We start from the raw sequence: 25,169 nt of genomic DNA, 5'->3' as shown, positions 1-25,169 counted from the left end.
TCCTTGGATGCAGTAACATGAGGAGCCTTGCAGGAAAATATCGTGCCTGGTGGCGGGCTTCCTCTTTGCCCAGGAGCAATTGCTGCGGCTTCTTGGTTGGATCCCTCTTTTGGGAGATTCTGAGATGTTGGGTAACGGCAGCCAATTGGCTTAGCCCTTTTCTCCAGCTACGTCTCAGAAAGGAACATATGGAAACATAGGGCTCTCTGCTGCTGAGAATTAGCCTCCGTCATCCTGTCCCCAACCCCTAAAACCCAGCTGGTGGGTCTCACTTCCTTTTACCTCCTGGGGGAGTGGTGGATGATAACACTGCTCCTTCATAGTACAGCCCCTCCAACTGGGGCAAGGGGGAGGGGGGGAATGAGGCACAGAAGGAACTTAATTCACCTTAGGTCACACAAGGAGCCAGTGAGGGAGTTGGGTGCAGAACCCAGGTCCCCCGACCTCTACCGCTCCCTAAATAGCTGGAGCACGTGTAACAGGTATCCTGTGATTGGCCCGTTACCTTTCAGCTATAAGGTATTTGGAGGAGATTCTGACACTATTACAGAGACATGGATACCTCATAGAGGGGAGAAAAGCTATTTCTCACTAATAATCCAAGGACTGGGCTAAACCATCCAATCCAAGAATTATCTTAAACCAAAACCCATGAGGTGGCCCCACAGCAGAATGACCACCAGCCACTCCGTTGATAGGACTGGGAGCCTGCAGACTGAATGGGGGAGCGAGCACAGCTGCTGGTAGTTGCCCCAAGACTTTGCATAGAGCCTGCAATGTGCCTGAAAAGAATGTCTGGCAACTACACGGCCTCTAGGAGTGTCTCGCCCACCTCTGATTTGACCATTCCCTTGGACCTTGCCCTTCCCTTCAGGCTCGAGTGGTCCGAGCTCCCATGCATTTCAGAAGTGCTCCACCTATCTATTTTTTCTTCTTCTTCCTGACTGACTTATGGGATACAAGGAGAGAATGGAAACCATCTTCCAAGCAATTTGTAGACTGTGGCACATTCTATCCAAGAGAAGTGAAGTCCCATTGTGACAAGATGCACTAGTAGCATACAATGGAGGCGGGAGAATGCTTCACGTCCACCAAAAAAGGTGGTTTCCAAGTCTCGATTCTAGCATAGCACCAGAGGGGATGAATTACTCCTTTGCATGTATGATGCTTTTTGTTCAGGCAATCTAGAAACTACTCCTTTGTAGAGGTGGTAAGTAATATTCTCTCCTTTCCTACTCATATGTTGGTATGCAAAGCCCAGAGATTAAGGGCCCAATATTCACAAGTGCTGAGTACCAGCAACTTCAACTGAAAAGCATTTGTTCCCTTAGGCTCTCTGAAGCAGTATGAGCCTAAGCAACTCATTGTAGACAACACAGTAAGTCAGTAGCCTACCTGGGATCAGAACTGAAGTGTACCCCGCAAAAAATCCCACAGAGTCAAGTGATGCTTTCTGCTTTTATTCAATTAAATGCAGCATTCTATACAAGAAAAAAAATGAAATCCATGAAATTCCAAACCCTGACAGTGAAGAACTAAATTCTTCCTAAGAATCAACCAGAATTAAAAGATTCCCCCCATGGTACTGTACATAAAATAATCTCTTCCCCATTTACAGCGTTCCACACAGTACTTTTTTGTATCTCAAACTTCAGAACTGTACAACTTTGTTACAAACTATGCTTTCCTATGAAAAACTTATTACAGAAAAAAATATTGCCACTTTTTATTTATTTGTAACAAAAAGTTAGAATCTTTTAAAAAACAAAATTTAAGTCAGCCAGAACTCTGTTAAGAGCGGGGGGTGTTTTGAAAATGAGGGAAGGGGTACTGTGGAGCTTGTCAGAGCATCAGATTAGCATTCCCTTTCTCTGTCTCAAAAAGGGAAACTGCATTTGGCATATAAAACTACTTATCACTAGAGGTGGGTCCAAGCCACAGGGTTCGGGTCCAGCTCTGAACCACCCCCAAATTTCAGGCCTGTTTGGATCTGAGGGTTTTGGTTTAGAGCCATCTCCAGTGAGCACTGCTATCAAAACCTCATACTAACAACATTACAAACCAAGAAACAGAGCTCTACCCTTTCCCTGCACAGGAACCCTGGGAAAGAGTTTGAGAACTTGGGGGAAAAAAAACAAAAAAAACGCTTACGCCCGCGTGTGTGTGTGCACGTGCGTTACAGTAGAAGCTACCTGATTGACTAACTCAGAAGTGTGCATGTCAGTTGCCAAAATATCAACTCATGGGCTAACCTTCAAGATGAACCAAGCCTTTGGATTACAGCTCATGTGTGCCACAACTCAAATTTATTTACAACAGCTGGATTAGAATTTAGCAGGTGGTAAAAGCCAGATGTGCCAACCCACATCTTCCTACCATTGTGTAATTTACCTAGATGCGGTTAAGTGGAACGGCTGAGGTTGCCAGATGCTTAAGAAGCAAAGCAATGTTCTAAAGAAATCCCCGTGCCAACGCTTCTCTTCTGTTACTAGCAAAGCTTTTCACTCTCTTCCTAGGGGGACACCAAGCCCATGCAACGGGCTCAGAATTTTGATTCCACCACTAGAAAAGATTAATTTCAGCTACATAGAGCCACGTGTAGCAAAAATACAAATTCCTCCCCAGCCTTTGTTTGCAGAGAAACAAAAAGCATCTACTTTCCTTAGGTAAGAAAAATACCGTCATGGTTGAGGTTGGGGGGCATGGGGTGTTTTTTGGGTTAATTTTACCGTGTCTCGGATTTAGATGATCTTTTACTGAATTATGCATACTACATGCAGATTTACAGAGAGGAATTGGGACCACATTACTGTACCAGACTATGAAAGATTTTAAAGCCAAGTTGGTTAAGTCTGTGAATAAGGCTTTGTTAGAAGCTACCTGGCTCTAGCTTCCATTTCTGAGCAGCTGGTAATGACCCAAGCTCCACCCCCTGACCCCGGAGATGAAAAAGAGGTGCGACTGGAGTGGCCATTAACCAAACCAGAGTTGCCAGAACTCAGCTCACATCTGGACATTCTCCAGGTTAGGAGAGTGCGTGCAAGTCTGAGCTGGGACTTGCAAGCAGCCCCATAAGCCACCGCAAGCCATCTACAGAGTACATGTGGGTGTCACTAACACCGTGAGCCATTGTTCCATCAAATAAAATACAGTAGGTTCTCTAGACATTAGATCTGTGTGAAAATGTAAAGTCTCCATTTTTTTTTTTTTATAATTCAAGGTTTCACTTTGAGTGATGATCAGTGCAAAAAGTTAAAAAACATGTATCTACAGATATACATACGTGTGTCTATATAAAATATCTGTACAACTGGGGAGGGTGGTCTGCCGATTCTCGTTAGGGCCGATGTCCCCCTGTGTAAAATGCCTCGAGTCCAATTAGTTGAACCCCAATCTCTCCATGCAACGTTGCAGTCAGTTTAAAAAACAAAACAAACAAAAAACCCCCACACCAAACAAACCCACCACCAGCTCAAAGATTTGAGACTAACCCTAAAAGGCTTTCCTGACCACTTGGGCAAAACCTGTACAACTGAACAAACAGCAAAGATGGAAAACAGGAAAAAGTTGCACTGAAGAATACAAAAATAAATCTGAAGTAAAAGGTACCTGTTGTCTACACAGAATGCATAAGAGTTAGAATGAGGCGTCATTTGTACCATGTTAGAGGAGAGACCTCTAGAGATAATGCATAAGTTGGTCTTGAGCTCCTTTAAGACAAATCCAGTACCTCGTTCCCATCTGGGTCACACAGCAAACCTTGCTCTATTAAGTGCTGCTTTGGGAGCCACTAATATCACATCACAAAGGAGGCACAATTGCAATCAACTTCATTTTAAGTTGGAGCCAGAACACAGTATCCTTACTGCAGAGGTAGACTTAAGATAGCGTGTTTAGGATGGGGGTGCACTGCATATCAGAAGAGGACTGTCACAGGAAATAGAGGCACAGATCACTATGGTTTCTGCTATTTATCCAGCCAGAGCTACATTTAAGCAAATCAGAATGCTACTATTTAGGAAAAAAAAAAGATGTACTCAGCACGGCACCCTAGAAGCACAGAGGGCATTTTAGCGGTATTTAAATTGTGAATCCAGAAGTGTTCTAATTAAAACCATTCCTCAGCCTCCTGCTAGGAGTCACCATCTTAAATCAGTGACATTCACGAGGCCAGCCCGAGACAGACAAGATTGCAGCAGATCCAGCATGAGAAACTGAAAGAGAAGAGTTTTTCCCCTTTCTGATTGTTAAGCTGGTCTTGGAGCGGGGTTGCTACTCTCCTCAGCAAGCTAGGAGACAGAGCAATAGCAGTTCTAATTTAACAGCTTATTTTCAAATGCAATTTACATTTTAAAGACAGCCAGAAGCACAAACTTTTAGAACTCTGCAGAGAGGTGGGGCTCTCTTTTAAAGGGCTGGCAAAAAAGTCTCTTCTCAACTTTGAGCGATGCCAACTAAAGTTTTAACCAGGAAAAAAACAAAACAAAGAAAAACACTGCAAAAAGACAAGCCTAGGATAACCTTTGAAAGACTTGGTCTAGTAATCCTTATGCAGATAGCACTTCCACTGATGTCTGTAGTTTTGTTTGCATTATGACCAATGGTGGATCTAGTTTTTAATAGACTCAGCATTGAAGAGGGACCACCTGTACACTTTGGGGTAAGAGAACCACACATGAAAAGTCAGAAGGTTGGTAAGCACATGAGGGAGCAATGCTTGGTTTCTGGACTGGAAACGCCTCATGACAGCACCAGACATGTTTCAAAATATATTAGATCTTTTTATTGTAAAGTACATAAACCATAGCTAGTGTTCAAGACACGATACCAAGGAAAACTATCAAAAAAAAAGTTTAGGGAAGGCAAAGCTGTAAAAAAGAAAAAAAACCGTTTAAAAATAAAGACCAATCTTTTTGCAATTGCTGACATTTGGATTCAAGGAATCAAATGGAGGAGAGTTTTACTATTTATTAAAATTAGGGTACTAAATAAGTTATTAGACCCCAAACTTTGACAACTCATTGAGGCTTCAAGCCAGGATAATGCAGATTGAATGTAGAAAGATGATCAGAAAAACATATTAGAATATCTAAAGTCTCCTATTAACTCCTGGAGCTCCAGGAGTCTTATTCGCAGCACTTTAAGTAGCTGGCCAAGAGGCTCACGGCACCAGAATTCCTATTGTCTCTCAGTAAATAGAAGAGGGACACAGAGCAGTTGTGATATTTGTTGAGGCTAGGAACAGACAGTGCTATGCAAGTTAAATGGGAGGCATCTGACACCTAAGCAGAAGGTTCCTGCCTCAAAAGGCCAACCCCCAGACACCCCCAAGGTACTGAGGGAAGAATAAGTCTGCTAGTTCTACTGGGGTGACAATATCACACACTTCTTCTATGCATCAGCACATCTTTGTGGCGGAGAAGTTTGAGAGTTTCTTCAAGCTGCTGCAATGCTCTGAAGCATCCTCAAATAGGGTACTCCAGAGATAATGCAGTCTGGGGATCCTTTTCCTCCTGAACCAAGAAAGGAGAGATCCACTTCCACCAAGATGCCAGCCAGCATAAAGACACCCCTTCCCAGGGTGTTGCCAAGTCACATTTCCTCAAGTGCAATCTGCTAGCACTACACATTGTTCTGGCTATTCTCTAGCTTTGAGAGGGAAAACGCATGTATCCAAAACACACACACACACACACCATTTTCATACTCAAAGGCCTAGGGGGCCAATACAAATCTCAGTCCCGTAGTTTGACAGGCCTCAATAAAGCCAACTAAGACACTTATCCAGAGATTAAAAATCCAAACACAATATACTTCTGAAAAATTGTAATGATGCTGTTAGCGAGACGGGTCAAGTGGATGGAGCAACTTCAAGTCCAATATTCCTCCCTCCTTCAAACAAGCCTATTCTCTCCTTGAGGAGCCCCTCAGAACCACCACTGATGTGAGCAAGAGCTTATGTATGGCCTTCGCAGACAGAATACACCCTCTAGTCAGCAGTGCAGAAAACGAGATGCTTGCAAGCCCAAACTAGCTGAGGGGGGAAGTGGAGGGAAGCATAGGGCATTAAAAACTGTTACTAAAGTGCAACAAATATCCTAAATACTTTGTAATCGATTGCAGTAAGAGGTGTCTGCAAAGCTTCGAACTTCCAGTTGCTGCAGGACACCTTTAAAAACAAAAAACCCAAACTATGCAATAGCAGTCGTAGGAATTCAGGAGCCCTTTGGTGTAGCATGGAGTATGAGGCCGCTACAAAAAGAGTTTCAACTCTTGGGGTCGAACAAGATATTTAGAACATTTTAAAAAGAAACTTAGTTAAACTTAAAGCAAAGGAAAAATTAATTTCTTAAATCTTCAGTAACGAAAACAGTTAACTTTTTGGTGTTTTCAAAAATACAGACCAGGCAGCCTGCCACAGCGTTAACAATATCCACTTCATGAGGGAGGGGATGCCCATCTGACACACCCCTTTGGAAACTGCAGGTGACACCTTACATATTCCACCAATATTTATGCCTCAGTATTACTCCATTCATAAAAACAAATAGCCAGATCCTTCCCAATTACTCTTCAGCCTGAAAGGAAACAACAAAACTGAAGCTAGATGAGAAATAGCCGGGAGTGGGGGGGAGGGAGGGAGAAGTTTTCATAGACTGGAGGCCAATCTCTTCAGCTTTGAGACTCCGGAAAGCTCATGCCTCAATGTCGCCTCATTTTAACTTTGCGGGCTGGACTTCCATCCTCCTCCTCCTCGTCACAGTCCTCTGTATACTCGTAAGACCTCCGCCAATAGTTCTCAGAGCTGAAGTTGCTCCGTCTCCTATGTTTTGGTAAGAGGACCGAGCGCCTGTTCTCCTCCTTATCCATTTCTAAAATCCGTGGCCTAAGGAAAAGAAGAGAAACATTTGGAGCAGACACTCGGTTGTGAATTTAAGAGATGTCTCAGACTAGCTGTGTTATTTAAAGCTACAATTTCTTGAATATTTTGACCAAATGGACCACTTGGAGCACGTGGCAGATTGGACTTCCAACACTGTCAGGTTACAACATTGCAGTATTGCTACAAGTACAGAACGCCTGTGGAGTCCAACACAGGCAAAGCAGACTAGAGTCACATGAATGCTGAGGGGAGGATTTTGCCTGTAGTGATGCATGTTCTTTCTGAATCAAGATCACAAGTTATTAAAAGGCTCTTTATTTACTCTTGTCCTACACTGAAGCTGTTAAAGAGAAACTACCAAAATATGCAACCGCTCTGCCATTCCTTCCTAGGTGTACCTGGCTGTACCAATTACCACCCCCTTTTATGGGAGATTCTTACCTGTGCTTATCACAGTGGGAATGTCAGCATTAAGGGCATGATCCCTTTTAAAAACAATGGCAGAAATCCCATTGACTTAATGGGAGCAGGATTCCATATGCCCTTGCTCTTTTAGGAGCTAGTTTACTGGTTTTTTGTTTTTGTTTTTTTAAATATATAAAAAGTAGTTCCATCAGGGTTGGGTTTTTTTGTGTGTGTGGGGGGCAAGGTTTCTTGCTCTCTTCCCCTCGGGTCTGAAACATCTGGTACTGGCCACTGCCAATGGCAAAATCCTAGACTACATGGACCAATGACCTGATCCGGTACCGCAGTAGTTACTGTCGCCATAACAAACGCATCATGTTGACATCCACGGATTATGCATATACTATACTAGAGTCTCTTAGGCTACATAAGGGGACAGACCCAAACAGTGTTGGACAGAAGTGACAGAGTAAGAACATAACCTTCAGGTTAAGGAGAAACAACCTCCCACCACCACCCATGTTGTACTGACACAGCGACTCTTGCAGTTCCATAAACAGTTTTTCCTGTACACACAATTGCGTTTATGTCGTATATTTACTCCACATTAGTTTGTGGTATGTTTAGAAGCAACGCTACATTTGTAGATGAAGCTCTCTTCTTGGCTTATGCTCATACAGTTAGTCTGGGACTTGATTTGTGTAACATCCCACTAAGACTCCCCTCAAGTGACTGGCTGCAGCATGGACTGGACCTTGCTGTAGTCAAACCATGAAACCAGGCCAATCTTTTGGTTTTACATGATGTTGAGAAGTCTTAACCCTTGCTAAGGCTCAGACACACCCCTGGGTATCAGGAATACTGGTTAGACTTTACACGGGACAGCTGGCTTTGAACTATCATGATTCTGCACCAACACACAAGTATGCCAACATTTTTTTTTTCTATAATAGGAGTTATCACTACTGGCTAGAAACCATTATATAGACCAAATGCATCACTGTAGTCACAGGTAAAAATCTCATTATGGACAGGATTCCATAAGCACACTCTAAAAGACTGGCTCAGCTTCTGGCGCTGCTAGACTAACTGGACTATTTCCAAGAAGGAGTCAGTGTCCAAATCCCTCTTGAAACCAAATCCTGCAAGAGTTCACCAGGAGTTTGGGTACGGAAGGAACGCAGGATTGTGACCACAGCAGGTATGAGAAACATCGCACATTAAAAAAAAATACCCTCACTCTTCCCTGTGAGTGAAGCCTTTTATCCTTTTCAAGAGTCATTTCATTTTATACAATAGCTTGGCAATAAAGGTCAAAATTAGCTGCAGGGAAACTTGATTGTTCTGAATGAGTGCACTACCAAGAGGAAGCTGAATCTACTGCATCTCAATCCTGCCAACCATTTGACAAGAAAAAATAAACAGCTTAAAATTCAAGCTCAGCTTTATATTTACAGGTTTGGCACTAAAAAAAAAAAAAAGCCATTTTGATTAAACAGACTTATATTGCCTATGAAGCATGTGTGGAGTAAGCAGCCCTGAAGCAGGGAAGGGGAGAAAACTTGAGTAGAACTTTAATGCACAAGAAAAGAAAAAGCTAAACTAAATAGGATAGACAGAGTTTCAGTTGTTACACAATAGCATTATAGGAATGATGCTGCATTATCTTTGCAAGAATCACACCAAGACCTATGAAATGAGCGGTTCTAGCAACTGTGATTACTAACAGGCTGATGGGTGGGTGGGATTTACCATTGTTTTGCCATACCATGAAACGTTGCAGTTCACTGAGACCAGAAGCACTGGAGCCAGATCACTACTTTCACAAGCTCTCATCATACCTGTGAGCAGCATCAGGGTCTGCTTTGCGATGGGACCGCTTTGGTTTCAGGATCTGATCCCTGTTGCTTCCTGATAGACGGTCAGAGGTGTAACCTGGTGGCAGCACAGAGCTGCTCAGAGATTTTGTTTCCAATCGAGGAGCATCTAGTCTTGTTCTGTGAATGTTAAAAGACAAGTGTTTCCAAAGAGTCTTTTGGGGAAAGTACTGACGTAGCGAAGTAGCTATTCTGTCTACAGGGCCGGCTCTAACTTTTTTGCTGCCCCAAGCAAAGAAAAAAAAAAGAGCGCTGCGCCGCCCAATGCCCCCTAAAAATCAGGTCATGGGGTTGGGTTGTAAGAAAGGGGAAAATTAGCTTTCGGGTTATTCTTGAACTTAAGTTTTGCAAGCTTGATTTCAACAGGGTCTGAAAAAAAACTTCAGATCCTTTCAAACTCCAATTACAAACTGTTTGCAGTTGCAGAGGAAACCATTGTCTCCACCAACCCTCACCAGCTTACACTCTCTGCTGCAGGTACAATGTGTTGACACATGAATGAGTATGTAGGTTTGTCAATTACACTGTGCACAGGAAGTAGGTTTGTGTCAGACTAACAATAGTCTGGATTACCTGCCAGTATCCTACTGGAATTCAGATCCAAATCAATTTGTTAGAACAATGTATGCAGAAATGATGGCAGGCCCTATGCTGAACCACTTTATTGCCATTCCAACACTACTCACAAATATGCCAAACATAACACAAGTTGCAAAGAGTCCTGTGGCACCTTATAGACTAACAGACGTATTGGAACATAAGCTTTCGTGGGTGAATACACACTTCGTCGGATGCATGTAGTGGAAAATGCATCCAATGAAGTGGGTATTCACCCACAAAATCTTATGTTCCAATACGTCTGTTAGTCTATAAGGTGCCACAGGATTCTTTGCTGCTTTTACAGATCCAGACTAACATGGCTACCCCTCTGATACATAACACAAGTTGTCTGCTTCTGATTCATGAAAGCTACAATCAGCATTCCAACAAGGATTGTAAGCTGGGCAACAGAACGTTAAAGTTCTTCCTCACCCCCAAGCACTTCATGATGGCTCACACAAAAATGATTTTATGGAAGAGTCAACTTTTGGAGGGAGAATAAAGCTTCTGAGGGTGTGGGATGATATAGCCACCCCCTGAAGTTAATGGATTAAACAAAAAAAATTAAAAATTTTTGCAGAAATTAAATATGATTGGAAATGCAAGTCTCTAAGTTTTAATTGGATTACAAAAGAGCATAAAATCTTGGCTTGAGCCCTCTGAGTTTTTAGGTCTTCTAAAATGTAGCTAGGCAGCAAAGGACACTAAAAAGGAAAGATACGCACAGGCAAGTAAATTATGAAAAGCTGAAGTCATTTAACACAGTTTCCGTCTAATGTATTGTACAGGTACAATATGCAAGAAGTATTACAAAGAGCTTGAACTATCATTTGGAAGTTACTCCCAAAGCCTGTCTGAGCAGGTCTCAGTAGGTTGCACTAACACACTGCTTATTTCCCTGGTTAGAGTTATGCTAAAAAATGGGTAGGTGTTTTTTTAAATTTAGGAGTTTCAGCCCCCTCAGGGCCTCCAACCTCTTAAGCTGAAGATAAATTCCAGCCCTTTCTGTTGCCCTCATAGGCCTGCACTCTAGTACACAGGGAACGCTGTAAATATCATTATGTTCTTGCTGCACTGAAGCGTTTATGACCTACTTGGTAACCATGCGGCTCTCAAAATATTCCACAAAACTGACCAAACATCAGAGCATTTCTCCAATACACAAGTTTGTTCTACACTCCCTGCTAAAGTAGTACAGAGCTTCACACATACAACGTATTCAGGAACAGACTCAAGCCCAAAAGATTTGCCTGTTGGCCCCTTCACCACGTGACTAGATATACTAGTTCTTAACTATACCGAAGTCTAAAGCTAAGCACCCTTGCCATAATACATTTATCTTGGTGAGAATCATTCTCTGGCTGCCCAAGCAGACCCTGCAGAAAGAATGCTCTTTATGCCATCAATATTAGGTAGTCTGTTGCTGGCATAAAGGGAAAGTAGCTATTTTCCTGGTTGCATAACACACTATTTAAATCAGCAACAGTCACGATATAGAATGTGATAAACTTCACCATAGCAATCCACACTATGGGATGCAAGTGTTTACGAAGGTCACTGCAGTCCTGCGGTGTATGGATGCAGACCAGGTTCGACAGCGAGCAAACGTTTTAGCATTACAATGGGTATGCAATAGCTAAATAAGCTGTAGGGTGCAATGTCCATAGTGTACCCTTTTGCAGAGTGGTATATCTGCATTTTAGGGATCGGGCCTGGTAGGTGCTATAAAGACTGCGGGAAAAGGGGGATTCCACTCCTTCCTTTTAGGCAGATATACCACCACCATCCTTCACCACACCAGTCAGTCAAGCAGCTATCAGAATCTTACTCGGTAAAGGCATAGAAGTTCTCATTGTGCTCTCTCCTGCTCTAACCTTGAGTGAGGCAGAGTGTAGGATGCTCAAATACACAAGAGCATTCAATTTCACTGACTAAAAAGCAAGCTCTAGAGGCATTGTGATGCAAGCCTTCCCAGCACAGTTCTGCCAAGATATGTAAATCCCTGCACTCCTAGGCCTTCTCTAGTATAGACACGTGCACTGGTTTAATGTCAAGTTCAAATCTATTTAAACTGCAATGTAAAAAAAAAAAACACAACAAAACAAAAAACAAAAACAAAACAGTGTCATCCTTTGCTTACATTGATTTAGCTGGACTAGCTAGATATTGAACTAAACAAAAACATAACCAAGAGATAAAAACACTTCAAGCATTTCCACATTATAGGTTTCTGATAGTTTAAATCTAGTTCAGGGGTAAGCAACCTATGGCACGGGTGCCGAAGGTGGCACATGAGCTGATTTTCAGTGGCACTCACACTGCCTGGGTCCTGGCCACCAGTCCAGGAGGCTCTGCATTTTAATTTAATTTTAAATGAAGCTTCTTAAACATTTGAAATCTTATTTATTTTACATACAACAATAGTTTTGTTATATATTATAGACTTATAGAAAGAGACCTTCGAAAAAACATTAAAATGTATGACTGGCACACAAAACCTTAAATTAGAAAAGTGAATAAATGAAGACTCGGCACACCACTTCTGAAAGGTTGCCGACCTCTGATCTAGTTAGTTAACCCAATGCTCTTCTCTAGCACAGAAGAATCTCTAGGCACCAGCCACTCACGAAGATAGGATACCAGGCTAGATGGACCATTGGCCTGATCCAGCGTGGCCACTCATGTTCTGAAGTCTGGAAGGCCCATTTCTCCCATAATCCTGCCAATGCACCTCAATCCGGCCCCACAGCTATGAAGACATAGGTGTCCCATGGATTTATATAGTGGCATTATGATATTTACTGTCTTATTATCTATCCCTTTCCTAAGGGTTCCTAACAGTCAGCTTTTGACTGCCGCTGCACACGGAGTGGATGTTTTTGGAGAACTATCCATGATAACTTCAAGATCTTTTTTGAGTGGTAATAGCTAATTTAGACTCCATCATTTTGTATGTATAGTTGGGATGTTTTTCAACATGTATTAGTTTGCACTTACCAACACTGAATTTCATCTGCCTTTTTGTTGCCCAGTCACCCAATTTTGTGAGCTCCATTTGTAACTCGTTGGACTTAACTATCTTGAGTAATTTAGTATCATCTGCAAGCTTTGCGCCTCGCTGTTTACCACTTTTTCCAGATCATTTAGGAGTATGCTGAACAGCATCAGTCCCAATACAGATCTGTGGGGGACCCTGCTGTTTACCTCTCTCCATTCTGAAAACCGACCATTTATTCCTACCCTTTGTTTCCTGTCTTTTAACTAGTTACTGATCCATGAGAGGACCTTCCATTTTACCCCATGACGGCTTACTCTGCATAAGAGCCTTTGGCGTGGGACCTTGTCAAAGGCTTTCTGACAGTCTAAATACACTATATCCACTTGATTGTTGACACCCTCAAAGAATTCTAACAGATTGGTGAAGCATGATTTCCCTTTATAAAGACCATGCTGACTCTTCTCCAACATACCGTGTTTATCTGTGTATGATAACTTTGTTCTTTACTGTAGCTTCAACTAGTTTGCCTAAGGCTGAAATTAGGCTTACCAGCCTGTAATTACCAGGGTCCTCTCTAGAGCTTTTTTAAAAATCAGCATAACATTAGCTACCCTTCAGTCATCTGGTATAGAGGCAGATTCAAGTGACAGGTTACATACCACAGTTGTTAGTTCTGCAATTCCATATTCGAGTTCCTTCAGATCTGTTGGGTGAATACCATCTGGTTCTGGTGACTTATTACTGTTTAATTTATCAATTCGTTCCAAAACCATCTCTACTGACACCTCATTCTGGGAAAGTTCCTCAGATTTGTCATTTAAAAAGAATGTCTCAGGTGTGGGAACCTCCCTCACATTCCATGTAAAGAATTAACGTAACTTTTACGCTGCTGAAACTTTAAAGCTATAGGGACAAACACCGGCCAGAAGAAATGCCATCTATGGAATAACATGGTGTCATAAGATAGTGCCCTGTAAATTTTCTCCTCACCCATGACACTACTTCACATTGCCAATCCCTAAAGATACATGAATTACAGAACTAGGCCTATAAATGTGTGTCAGACATCAGCATTTTTATTTCCCTGTTGGAAATGAGTCATCTTCCTCCCAGAGGAAAAGAATTTCTCTGGCTTATTGTGAAAGATGCCCCATATAGAAATTGATATGGACAATATCTACTTGAAGGGACCATGTCAGGTCATTCAGTACTTAGAGATCATGTAAACAGGCCTTAAATTGAGGCCAAAAATTTAGGGTTTTACAAGGCTAGTTTTCTTTTTTTTTTAAATAAGGCAGCCAACCAAAGACAGCTGTTTGGATGTGAACATACCCTCTGCAGTGTTTTCAAACGTTACAAAAAATATGCTGTTGCAAGAGTCAGAAAATGAACCCAAGAACTTACAGTAACAAAGAAGAGATCAGAATCAGGCAGTCTATTTTCACTGTTAGAAGCTAGTGTAGTAAGTAATCAGATATTTAAGATTTAAAATGCTGAATAAACTAGTGTTTTATACCAAGTGATTTACCACCTGATATTGTCCTTTTAAAAATGTTCTGAAATGACAGAGTGCTATAGAGTCAACTTTATTCTGTCTTTCTTGATCACCCAAAATGCTTTAACACTTACTTTCTAAGGATGATGACAGCTCTCCTCTCCTTGATGTCCTGCGGTCGAATGCAGTGCGTAATTTCATCAGCTGCATATCCACTGGAAAAAAAAAACCAACAAAAACCAAAGAACTATGAGCAGGCTGGTAAACAAATGATTCCCTGTTTCAGAGAATCAAGCACTGCTACCTACTCTATAGCTTTCATGGTGCAGTTCCTAACTTAACATTAATTTGTTTTCAGAATAGTGTGATCAGCCTTATGGAATTTTTGCTTTAAAGTTCAGGCAGACCGAGAAACAGATGGACATAAACATTTTTTGCTCCTGGTCATTTTCTGCCACAGTGTGTAAGTACCCATCAAAAGAAAATTAACACGAGCCATATTCATAAATAAAGTGACATTTAAAGCATGACCACAGAATGTACAGTCAGCTACCTCATTTAGTAAAGTATGATCAGGATCATTTAAATGAACATAATACCACTACATTACCAAAAGGGATATTCCCATGCAATTCCCCCCATACAATTGCGATGGCTTTCTAACGGAGATAAATGTGAGCAAGCTGTAGACAAGTGCTGATTACTGGAAGATTCTGCTCTGTCTTTTGAGTTTCCCCTTAAGGGTTGTGGCTTTGGGATCACAGGTGGATTTTTAGCCTGGTGAAAAGCAGAGCAGCAACGAGTGCCCTTGTGCTAGAAAGACTAACCCTGCGTCCCCAACAAGTTCAGATACTTCCCTGCATTCCACAACCACTCCCTGCTCAGCTGCCCCAAGCAAGCAACACAGACTGCCCTCCTATGTAACCACAGAGAGACTCTACTGCTGGAGTTACCAAGGCCCAGGCGCATGCATGAAGAGGATTTAGCTAGACCTGTGTCTTTAGACTAATTTCTGTAAAACAAGATACTGTGCTAAGAGCTATATACTATGGGTATTCAGAAGCATTTGAGGTTTATTGTTGGTGCTATCAAGTATCAACATTCTCGTTAGAATCCTGTTCTCATGGTTGCCTTTTTGTTGAAAAGTACAGTTTTCAGAGTTCAGTGCAACCAGCAAGGTATGTAGTTTGAGGTTTCACTGAGCAGGGCCACACTTTACATTAATATGGATGATTGCAGGCAACATCCGCTTAGACAAATTACCTTGTAAGAACTTCTGGAAATAAAACCATTCTTACGATGTTAATTGAAGGTAAGGAATGAAGCTCACTCAGTCTGGGAGGGAAGGGAACACACCACGCCAATGCTTCTCCCGCTTTTTTTCCTAGAGCAGGGGTGGGCAAACTTTTTGGCCTGAGGGCCACATCAGGGTTCCAAAACTGTATGGAGGGCTGGGTAGAGAAGGCTGTGCCTCCCCAAACAGCCTGTTCCCTGCCCCCTCCCAGAACCCCCAACCCATCCAACCCCCCTGCTCCTTGTCCTCTGACCGCCCCATCCAACCCCCCCTGCTCTCTGTCCCAACCCCTATCCACACCCCCACACCCTGACAGCCCCCCCACCTATCCAACCACCCCTTACTCCCTGTCCCGACTGCCCCCCGGGACCCACTGCCCCTTATCCAACCCCGCCACCTTACCATGCTGCTCAAAGCAGCAGGACTGGCAGCCGTGTCTGCCCAGCTGGAGCCAGACATGCGGCCGCGCTGCCTGGCAGGAGCTTATAGCCCCACCGCCCAGAGCGCTGGCGGCACAGTGAGCTGAGGCTGTGGGGGAGGGGAGACAGCAGAGGAGGGGCCAGGGGCTAGCCTCCCGGGCCAGGAGCTCAAGGGCCAGCAGGACCGTCCTGCGGGCCAGATGCGACCTGTGGGCTGTAGTTTGCCCACCTCTGTTCTAGAGCATTCTGGAGACACAGAGTGAATCCCCATCCCAGCACAGATTGCCCCATGCCCGAATGAGGCTTAAGAGAGCCCTTCTGGCAAAATAAAAGCCTTTCAGACTGTTCTGAGATAGATGGCAGGGGCTTTCAAGGATGCAAAGGATTTCTAAGGGGACTTGAGAACAGATTGGAGAGATCAGAGTGGGGCACTATGGGCCACTCTCCCATCTCTTCTTTAAAACGTAACACAGACAGCTTGCACATTCTGCAGTGCATCCACATCATTCCATAATTCAGTGATTCTATAAGAGGCTTCTATTTTCATTTTATTTGCTCATTTCCCAAGTGCTTACAGGCTGGCTGGGAAGACACCGCAGACCCTCCCCAAAGTAAAGCCCTAACACTATGCCTTCCTCATTGCAAAGTCCAGTAGTCAGCAGTCAGCATTCTTGCACGGCCTGGCTCAGTGGGCTGTAGGTTACTCAAGCAGGTCTATCCAGAGGATAGATAGCACAGGACAGCCCCTCCTACATGCATGGAGTTAACTAGTAGATGGGACTGTAATTCTTCCCCCAACCTCCCCAAAAGAGAGGGTTCTACCTTTCACTCCTTCCAAGATACAGCACCTGTTGTTTCTAGGACTGAGAAATTCTGGAGAGACGATCAGTGTGTTTTATTCAGATGTATCACAAAGAATTAAGAAGTGTTATGCAAGTGGGCTTATTATAGGGCTCTATTATGTTTCAGTATCTTTGCTTCAAGCTCCAGTGAATCAATTAAGATCAGATCACCCACGTTAGCGTTCATCTTAACAGAACCCTAATAATGCCTTTAACTTAAAAGACCAAGCCAATTTCTAAACGTGAACACTCCATAAGACGTCAGGCTGAATGTTCTGATTATTTACTGGGCGGGAGCTTATTTCACAGAGGAGTTTAATGCCAATTTGAAACTAACAAGACTCTTGGCACAAAGATTATAAACCTAGATATTCTGCCTCCCTGCTTCAAGAGGCATGTGCCAAAAAGATGGCAGCAATAAGTATCCAAAGCCGGTCAGCCCAAGCTCTATGCAGACTGAAATGAAAGTTATATTTGAAATAGCAGAAAATGCTCTCTGTCCCTCAACAGCCCCATACTGAATACGATCATTGAGGTGAGATCTAACAAAACAAAGTCACTTTCTGTTTTGCTACGGTCAGTCTGCTACATCCCCGAGCCTCCCAACACCACTAATACTAAAGCTACAAAGCAAACATTCGTTCCTCATTGTATCGTTGTGAGAATATCTGGATTCTATTCCTTGTTCTTCTGAAGGCTTCCTCTAGGACTTTGGTCAAATCCCTTAACCTGTGTGCCTGTTTACACTGCTGTAAAATGAGGTCAATACCTACCACACAGGGGTGAAGAGAGGCTTAGTTTATTGTCTGAAGTGATTTGAGATTCTCAGCTACACCATCTACTATAAGTAGAAGTTTCACCGTAATTTTATAGGCAGGTGAACTGAGGCACAGCCTGGTTAAGTGAGTTGCCCATGCCTGGCATCCCAGTCTCATTCATAGAAGCATAGACTTAAGGTCAAAAGGGACCATTATGATCATCTAGTCTGACCTCCTGCACAACACAAGCCACAGAATCTCACCCACCCACTCCTGTATCAACCCCGGAACCTATGTCTGAGCTACTGAAGTCCTCAAATCATGGTTTAAAAAGACTTCAAGGTGCAAAGAATCCTCCAGCAAGTGACCCGTGCCCCATGCTGCAGAGGAAGGCAAAAACCCCAGGGCCTCTGCCAATCTGCCCTGGAGGAAAATTCCTTCCCGACCCCAAATATGGTGATCAGCTAAACCCTGAGCATGTGGGCAAGACTCACCAGCCAGACACCCAGGAAAGAATTCTCTGTAGTAACTCAGATCCCACCCCATCTAACATCCCATCACAGGCCATTGGGCATATTTACCGCTAATAGTCAAAGATCAATTAATTGCCAGAATTAGGCTATCCCATCATACCATTCCCTCCATAAATTTATCAAGCTGAGTCTTGAAGCCAGATATGTCTTTTGCCCCCACTGCTCCCCCTGGAAGGCTGTTCCAGAATTTCACTCCTCTGATGGTTAGAAACTTTCATCTAATTTCAAGTCTAAACTTCCTGATGGCCAATTTATATCCATTTGTTCTTGTGTCCACATTGGTACTGAGATCAAATAATTCCTCTCTCCCCCTGATATATTTATAAAGAGCAATCATAGCTCCCCTCAGCCTTCTTTTGGTTAGGCTACACAAGCCAAGCTCTTTGAGACTCCTTTCATAAGACAGGTTTTCCATTCCTCGGATTGTCCTAGTAGCCCTTCTCTGTATCTGTTCCAGTTTGAATTCATCCTTCTTAAACACGGGAGACCAGAACTGCACACAGTATTCCAGATGAGGTCTCGCCAGCACCTTGTATAACAGTACTAACACCTCCTTATCTCTACTGGAAATACCTTGCCTGATGCATCCCAAGACCGCATTAACTTTTTTCACAGCCATATCACATTGAAGGCTCATAGTCATCCTGTGATCAACCAATACTCCAAGGTCCTCCACCTCCTCTGTTACTTCCAACTGATGCGTCCCCAGCTTATAGTCCAAAGAGTGCTGCTGAGCAATGAGGTACTCATCTCTGCTGGAGCGGAGCATATTCCCTACACATGGCACCAACCTCAACCCCCTGCTGGGAAGACAGACATAGGCTGTGTACTTGATGCTGCCAGTACAAATCACTAGCGCACTAGACAAAGTGCGTTTGAAGATCTCAGAAGTGCTTTGCATCTTACCCCATCAGCATAACATATCTATAGATTTCAAATCAGTGGCAATTGGGTTTAAGACGTCAGCCTATTTTCAGTGATCAGTGGTTTTGAAGGAGCCCTCCCTCCAATCAGCTGAGTCAGTGACTCTACAGGTTGAAGCAAAGCTTGAAATATTCAGATGCCTACTCATCACTGGCATGAAGTTTCCTCTGATAAGGGGATCTACACCAATTTCTGAAGTTTAAGCTCTCTTCTTAAAATAAGTTTCTAGCCTGAACAGCTAAGAAGGATTTCTTGCAACCACAAGGCAAGCAGGCTCATTCTGAGTCTGCAGCCAGCTCTAGTGTTTCTGCTATTTAGAGCATTGCCAGCAGCAGGAGAATGAAACTAACATATTGTCAGTTTCAGAACTGGTCAGCAAGAAGCAAGCAGTGGAGCATGACAGCAGTTTTCAGGTATCTAAAAGGGTGTCGTCAGGAGGAGGGAGAAAATTTGTTCACCTTAGCCTCTAAGGATAGAACAAGAAGCAATGGGCTTAAACTGCAGCAAGGGAGGTTTAGGTTGGACATTAGGAAAAGCTTCCTGTCAGGGTGGTTAAACACTGGAATAAATTACCTAGGGAGGTTGTGGAATCTCCATCTCTGGAGATATTTAAGAGCAGGTTAGATAAATGTCTATCAGGGATGGTCTAGACAGTATTTGGTCCTGCCATGAGAGCAGGGGACTGGACTCGATCACCTCTTGAGGTCCCTTCCAGTCCTAGAATCTATGAATATACTGAGGAGGACAGCCCAAAGAATGGCATGGGGAAGGCAAGAGTGTTAGAGATCTTCCCCTCATAGCAGCCAGAAGGCGCCGGGGATCAAGAGTAGAAAGCAAGGTTCCCCCTCCACCCTTTTCAGCATCCAGATGGGGACTTGGTGGGGGCATCATTACCCTAAGACTGATACAAGTGATGTAGCTCCACCACCCCAGCAAAGTTCAGAGATAGCACCTAACTCCAGCTGCTGGACCTTTCATGTGGGCATTGCTCACGAAGCTCACTAGTGTCCATCCCTCTCACACATCTCTGTTAATGATCTCTCACTATTCCTCTAGTTAATAGCAACCTAATCAGTTGTTTTCCAGACCCAAGCTGAAAGATGCATCGTTTTTAGCAATCGAGAAAGATTTGCTTCTGCTGAATTTTGTACCTTGCAAAGATCATCACGGCACATTTATGAACAGTCTAATATTCATAGTGATACAGCAGTAGCTATCAAGACATATGGTTAGATATAATGAAGGTCCCCACTATGCTCTGAATTATTTTTTTTTGGCGCAGTTTAGGTATTCTTCTCCCCTCCCCCATCAAGACACATTCTCTTCAGAAAGATTGGGAAACTGTTCTATTCCCACTGCCTCATGCACACCAGTTCTATCCTACTGGTACTCGTCAGATTCCTTTAAAAAGGAAACGCTAATATGGCTGAGTCAGTCAGTAGTCAACAGCATCCCTTGCACAACTCTAGCCTACAAAGAGTGGCACTGAAATGAAAGGTACATAGTATTTCCATCAAGCTTGAGTTACACTTCCTAATGGGAAAAGAAATTCAGCTATGGGTTGAAAAAGGTCAACTTTAAACAAGAGAGGAAGTACCATTATACCTTGGAGGGAGGGATATGACATGGCAAGATGGAACTCTTCCTCCACCCCACAAAAAAATAAAAGCCTCAAAAAACTCTACTGCAGAGAGTGATAGAATACTTAAGCCAATGGAGCAGAATGAGCAGAAGGGGGAAATAGGTGGCTACAGAGAATGAAAACTTAACAGAGAGCTTTGAAAACCAGGAAGACAGTCGTAAATTGACTGTTGATATTAGTAGGAACACCACAGTAAAGATGACATGGGGAGGGACAAAGAGAGGTGGAAAAGTGAGTTAAAATGAGAGGGAGAGATGCAACTCCCCACCCCAGACTCTTTGATGGTTCCCACACAGATCTAATCCACACAGCCAAAGCAATGCTGTTACATTGGCTTCCCGGGGAACACAGCCCTGCTGAGAACAGCCACTGACCCAGCAATGCTTGAGTCACACAGACATTTTTACAAGCATGTTACTTCTATCCATGCAGTTTCCCAGAACAATTGCCTTCAGGAAGTATTTACTTGGATTCTTCCTCCCTCCCACTTTGGAGAACTGACTTTTCAATGTGCCTAAGAGGGATGGATCTTAGGCATCACCTTCAGCAGGATCTAGAAGACTTGCAAGTCATGTTCATTCTCTCTCTAACCTGGAAACTTTAATAAGTCATTACAACTTCAATCCAGCGTGGATCACAGTATCACAAACTAATCCCTCTGGCAGAATGTCCTGGACGTGCTAAGTATTTACTAACTGCTGCATTTAAATGGAAATAATCCCTATTTTAAAATATATTATTTACTAGAAACTAATCTCTTCTCTTAGATTAAGCAAATGAATTCCAGCAAGGGTTCAGTAACAAGAAACCTTCAAAGCACTATTCCAAAATCTTTTGTTTCCATTCTACGCTTGTCTCACCCACTGACATTATTTGTCAATACTGAGCTGACGTCCTCCAATACGAGGCAATGAAAGTTTCGCCATTAACTTAATTGGGAGCAGCCCATATTCTTTCCTTTTACACCTGTCCAGCTAGAATGCTTTGCAGCAATGTCAGATTTACTATTCCAGATCAAACTGCTGGTCCATCAAGGCTGGTTATCCTGCCTATCAGTCTCTAGTACCTTACCTCAGGCCAATATTCCCCACTGGAATAAGCAGGTGGAATTTTGTAAGCTCTCAGAGAGCTGTGCCCACTTACATGTCAATTTTCTATCCCCACCAATCTGAAAGTCACTTATCACAAGGGGTACTGGGGAGAATTACTTAATGTTTGTGCAGCAGTTTAGAGATAAAAAGCAATGAGAGTGCTCAGTATCTGTTATTAATGCACCTGGTCAATTGTACAATGCTGTATGTACATGAGGGGGGAAATTCCTTCCTGACCCCCTGCAGCAATTATTTTACAAGCCAAAACATGAGACTGAGTTACCCACAGACTGCCTTACTGCTAGCATGAGCATTTACCAACTCAGACATTAGAATAGCTAAAATACTTCCCTTTGGCAATGTTGAAAAAGTTAGGGATATTTGACTACCCCTGTCAAAATGAATTCTGCAGAACTGCCCTTAGCTTCAGGACTATAAATGTTGATCATAAAATTATGCAGCCCCAGCATGTGACTTCCTCCCGTCACTGATACCTAAAAGCCCACCTGCTCCACAAAGCCACATGCACCAATCCCCACATGCAATTTAACTGGCCGCTACCTGTGCCAGTCTCAACATTCCATATGTTGTTAGAGAGGCAGCATGACACAGGGACAGAGAAAGGGATTAGAAGGTTGGGACTTGGAAGTCCCAATCCTGGCTGTACCAGTGACTTGCTGCATGACCTTGGGCAGGTCATTTCACTTCTAGGGCTGTTTCCCCATCTGTAAGAGCGTGGGGGGACCTTACTGTACCTACCATACAGGGCTGCTGCGCACAGTTCGGACAGTGCTTTGAAGTGCTACATGATTTGCACTTGCAAACTATGTTTCACAGGAGATCTCGGAGCATTCTACAAAAAGGCAGCTAAGACATAATATCCCCACTTTACAGACAGAGCAAAACGAGGCCAGTCACCTCACCCTGCGTGACTGTAAACACGGTGAGAAGTCAGTGAACAAGCTAAGAATAGAATCCAGGAGTCCTAACTTCTAAATCAGCTGCTCTATCACAGACACGCTATTGGGCATGGGCTCCATTTTATGCCTTACTGTGTATTCTAACCGTAGATAGGAGTGAGCTTCAATCCACCAACGTTCCATGCACATTCTCACCGAGACCATTGCAGATGGGCTTGTCTTCCTCCCAAGCCTAGCTGCGTCACTGCCTGCTGCCCAAGCTGAATCACTGCTCCAGCCAGACCCCCACTGACCATAATGCCTCCGTCCCAAGTTTCCTTCCTTCATCCTCCCACTCAGTCAGTGGAAAGCCCGCTATATAAACAACTCAGGTTTATGTGTTTCTGCTGATGTTTGGTATTGATAAACAAACTACTAAGGAGTCTCAGTTTAGTCCCTGAAACTCAGAGGCCTTCCACTTAGTTACCTTAGCACAGTGACACTCCCTCTCCTCACTGGCAGGAACAAGACAGGTTCGGAGACTCTGATGGGCTTGAACTGGAACTTACAGCCAAAGCAGAGGGCAGAGTCGCTGAAGAAAGACACGGAGACGATGGGTCTCTCAAAGATGTGGATAGGGTCCACATGGGAGACAATGCAGCCACCAGGCTGGTAGTCGTTGATCACCGCACTGTTCACAAAGCCCTCAGGGATCACCCTGTGCTCCACGAGCTTCCGGATCACCAGGTCATGCACCCACTCCGGGATGGCATCCACCTCCCCCTGAGGGTACAGCCTTTCCTGACCAGGGCCTCGCCTCTGCAGCTGGGACCCATATGTGTAGCCCTCCCCAAAGAAATACTTGTTCCGAAGAGGGGCCCTGTCCACCGTATGCTCTTTATAGAGGCCTTTCTCAGCTCTAGATACGACATCCTCAATCCGGGCTTCGATCTTGGCACACTCGTCTGGGCTGAAGAGACGAAGCTGCCGGATGCCACTTTTGACTTTCCGGGCCTCCTCCTCCTCCTTCTGCTGCTGCTCCTCCTCGTAGTCACTGGGCTCAGAGTCAGAGTCCTCATGGTACTTGCGTTTTCGCTCCACAGCAGCAGCACCCCCCCCAACTGCCCCATAGGGGGACTCTGTAGGATCCCGTAGGCTGTTGCCTTTGTAGTTGTCCCGATAAGGCATCATGGACTTCAGCTTCTCTCGCAGGTCTTTGTAGCCACTCCCCGCCATGGTGTGCTCGCAACCCACCTCCTCTATTGATCTCCTCTGTGCACGACTCTTTGGGTTAGAGAGTGGGAAGTGCTGCTGCTATTCATGGCCTCCACCGTCCTGCTGGGATAGTTCCAAAGGGAAGGAGGTACACGGAGTGGATTCTACAGTCAAAACTTCCACATACAGGGGACCCACCCAACTCTCTCCTTTGGTGGGGGTACAGGTAGCTCAGCTCCACTCTTCCATAAGAGCCCTGACCCCTTGGAGGGGAGAGGGACGTGCTCTGCTCCAAAACAGGAAGTCCCCCCCCCTTTCTTTTGGGTAGCAAAACAAGAGACGTATCTTGTACTGCTATAAACTTCCACGTAGGGTGCCCCCTCTCTCCTTGCTGACACGCGTGTGCGTGTGTGTGCGAGGGGGGGGGATTAGGAAGCTCACCTCCGTCTACGCGTGCAGGCTCTTCTCTGGCTACTGCGTAGGGCAAGAGGCGAGGAGGAGACAGGCAGGCAACACAGGGCCAAGCCTCCCCTCTTCCTTCCTAGGGCCGGGGGAAGCTAGCTCGGTCCCCCCCGCCACTTTCTGGTTTGCAGGGGGGGGGGGGCTGGGTAGCTCGGGTCCCCGTGTCTTGCCGGGGCGGGAGCGCGCCGTTCCCCCCGCCGCCCGCTGCCAAACTCACGGCCGGGCCGGCGTGGGAGCAGGGCTCCGCTCTGCGGGGCCACGCGGCCAGCCCCGCTCCAGGCACGGCGAGGCCTCCGGGCCGCCCGCGGGCTGTCAGCGGCTGGGCCCCGCGCTCCGCGCTGGGAGCCCGCCGCCCATGGGGCGCTTCCTCAGGCAGTGGCGGAGCCTGGCACATGCCCAGCTGCTGCCCCGGCTCCCGGCAGCCCCCTGGCCGCCCCCTCTCTCCCCATCGCAGCAGCAGGGGCTGGGGGCGGGGGCTCCGACGCGCTCGCAGACGCTGCTCGGACTCCTCGCTACGTCACCAGGAACCAGCCCGACATTATAAATAACTCAGGGGCAGCCGAGAGCGCAGGACGCGCACTGCGCAGGCGCGGTCACTGCGCCGTCCCACTGCGCCCGCGCCGACGGCCTCCCCTCCCCCCACCGCCCGCCGGCGGCGCATGCGCGCTAGGCCCGTCGCGTCTTTTTGCTGCCGACGCACTTCGGAGCCGCCGCTGCCGCTTGGCAAGGCCACCGGGGCTCTTTGGTCGGGGCGGCCCGGAAGGCGGGTGGGGCCGAACTGGGCTGAGTGAGTGAGTGATTGAGGGCAGTATCGTTCTGTGAGGGCATCACC

General features: G+C 44.9%; 1 protein-coding gene across 4 annotated transcripts; it reads right to left on the bottom strand.

The window, feature by feature from the left end:
- Positions 1-1,444: 1,444 nt before the first annotated feature.
- On the bottom strand, positions 1,445-24,884 carry ALKBH5 (alkB homolog 5, RNA demethylase). Of its 4 annotated transcripts, none has more exons than XM_044979635.1 (5): positions 24,555-24,884; positions 23,148-23,995; positions 14,393-14,473; positions 9,130-9,285; positions 1,445-6,886 (listed from the first exon to the last, which is right to left on the bottom strand). In XM_044979635.1, exons 2-5 carry the CDS (start codon positions 23,894-23,896, stop codon positions 6,703-6,705), a joined length of 1,170 nt encoding a protein of 389 aa, XP_044835570.1. In that variant the 5' UTR covers positions 23,897-23,995; positions 24,555-24,884; the 3' UTR covers positions 1,445-6,702. The 4 variants fall into 4 exon arrangements, with proteins under 4 accessions (XP_044835570.1, XP_044835569.1, XP_044835571.1 ...); XM_044979634.1 differs by lacking the exon at positions 24,555-24,884 and adding an exon at positions 24,317-24,539 and having other exon boundaries at positions 23,148-23,998; XM_044979636.1 differs by lacking the exon at positions 24,555-24,884 and adding an exon at positions 24,317-24,539.
- Positions 24,885-25,169: the final 285 nt, after the last annotated feature.

This window comes from Mauremys mutica, chromosome 11 (genome assembly GCF_020497125.1).
Source record: "Mauremys mutica isolate MM-2020 ecotype Southern chromosome 11, ASM2049712v1, whole genome shotgun sequence".
Taxonomy (NCBI): Eukaryota; Metazoa; Chordata; order Testudines; family Geoemydidae; genus Mauremys; species Mauremys mutica.
Note: the sequence above shows the minus strand (reverse complement) of the source record. Positions and strands in the feature narration are given on the sequence as shown.

Excerpts from the sequence above, each read along its gene's own strand:
- ALKBH5 (XM_044979635.1), bottom strand. The coding sequence starts at position 23,896 with ATGGCGGGGAGTGGCTACAAAGACCTGCGAGAGAAGCTGAAGTCCATG. Across the intron at positions 14,474-23,147 it reads GGGAGTGTCACTGTGCTAAG|TGGATATGCAGCTGATGAAA; the intron begins GTAACTAAGTGG and ends TTTTTTTTCCAG. Across the intron at positions 9,286-14,392 it reads GCTGTCATCATCCTTAGAAA|AACAAGACTAGATGCTCCTC; the intron begins GTAAGTGTTAAA and ends TAACATTCACAG.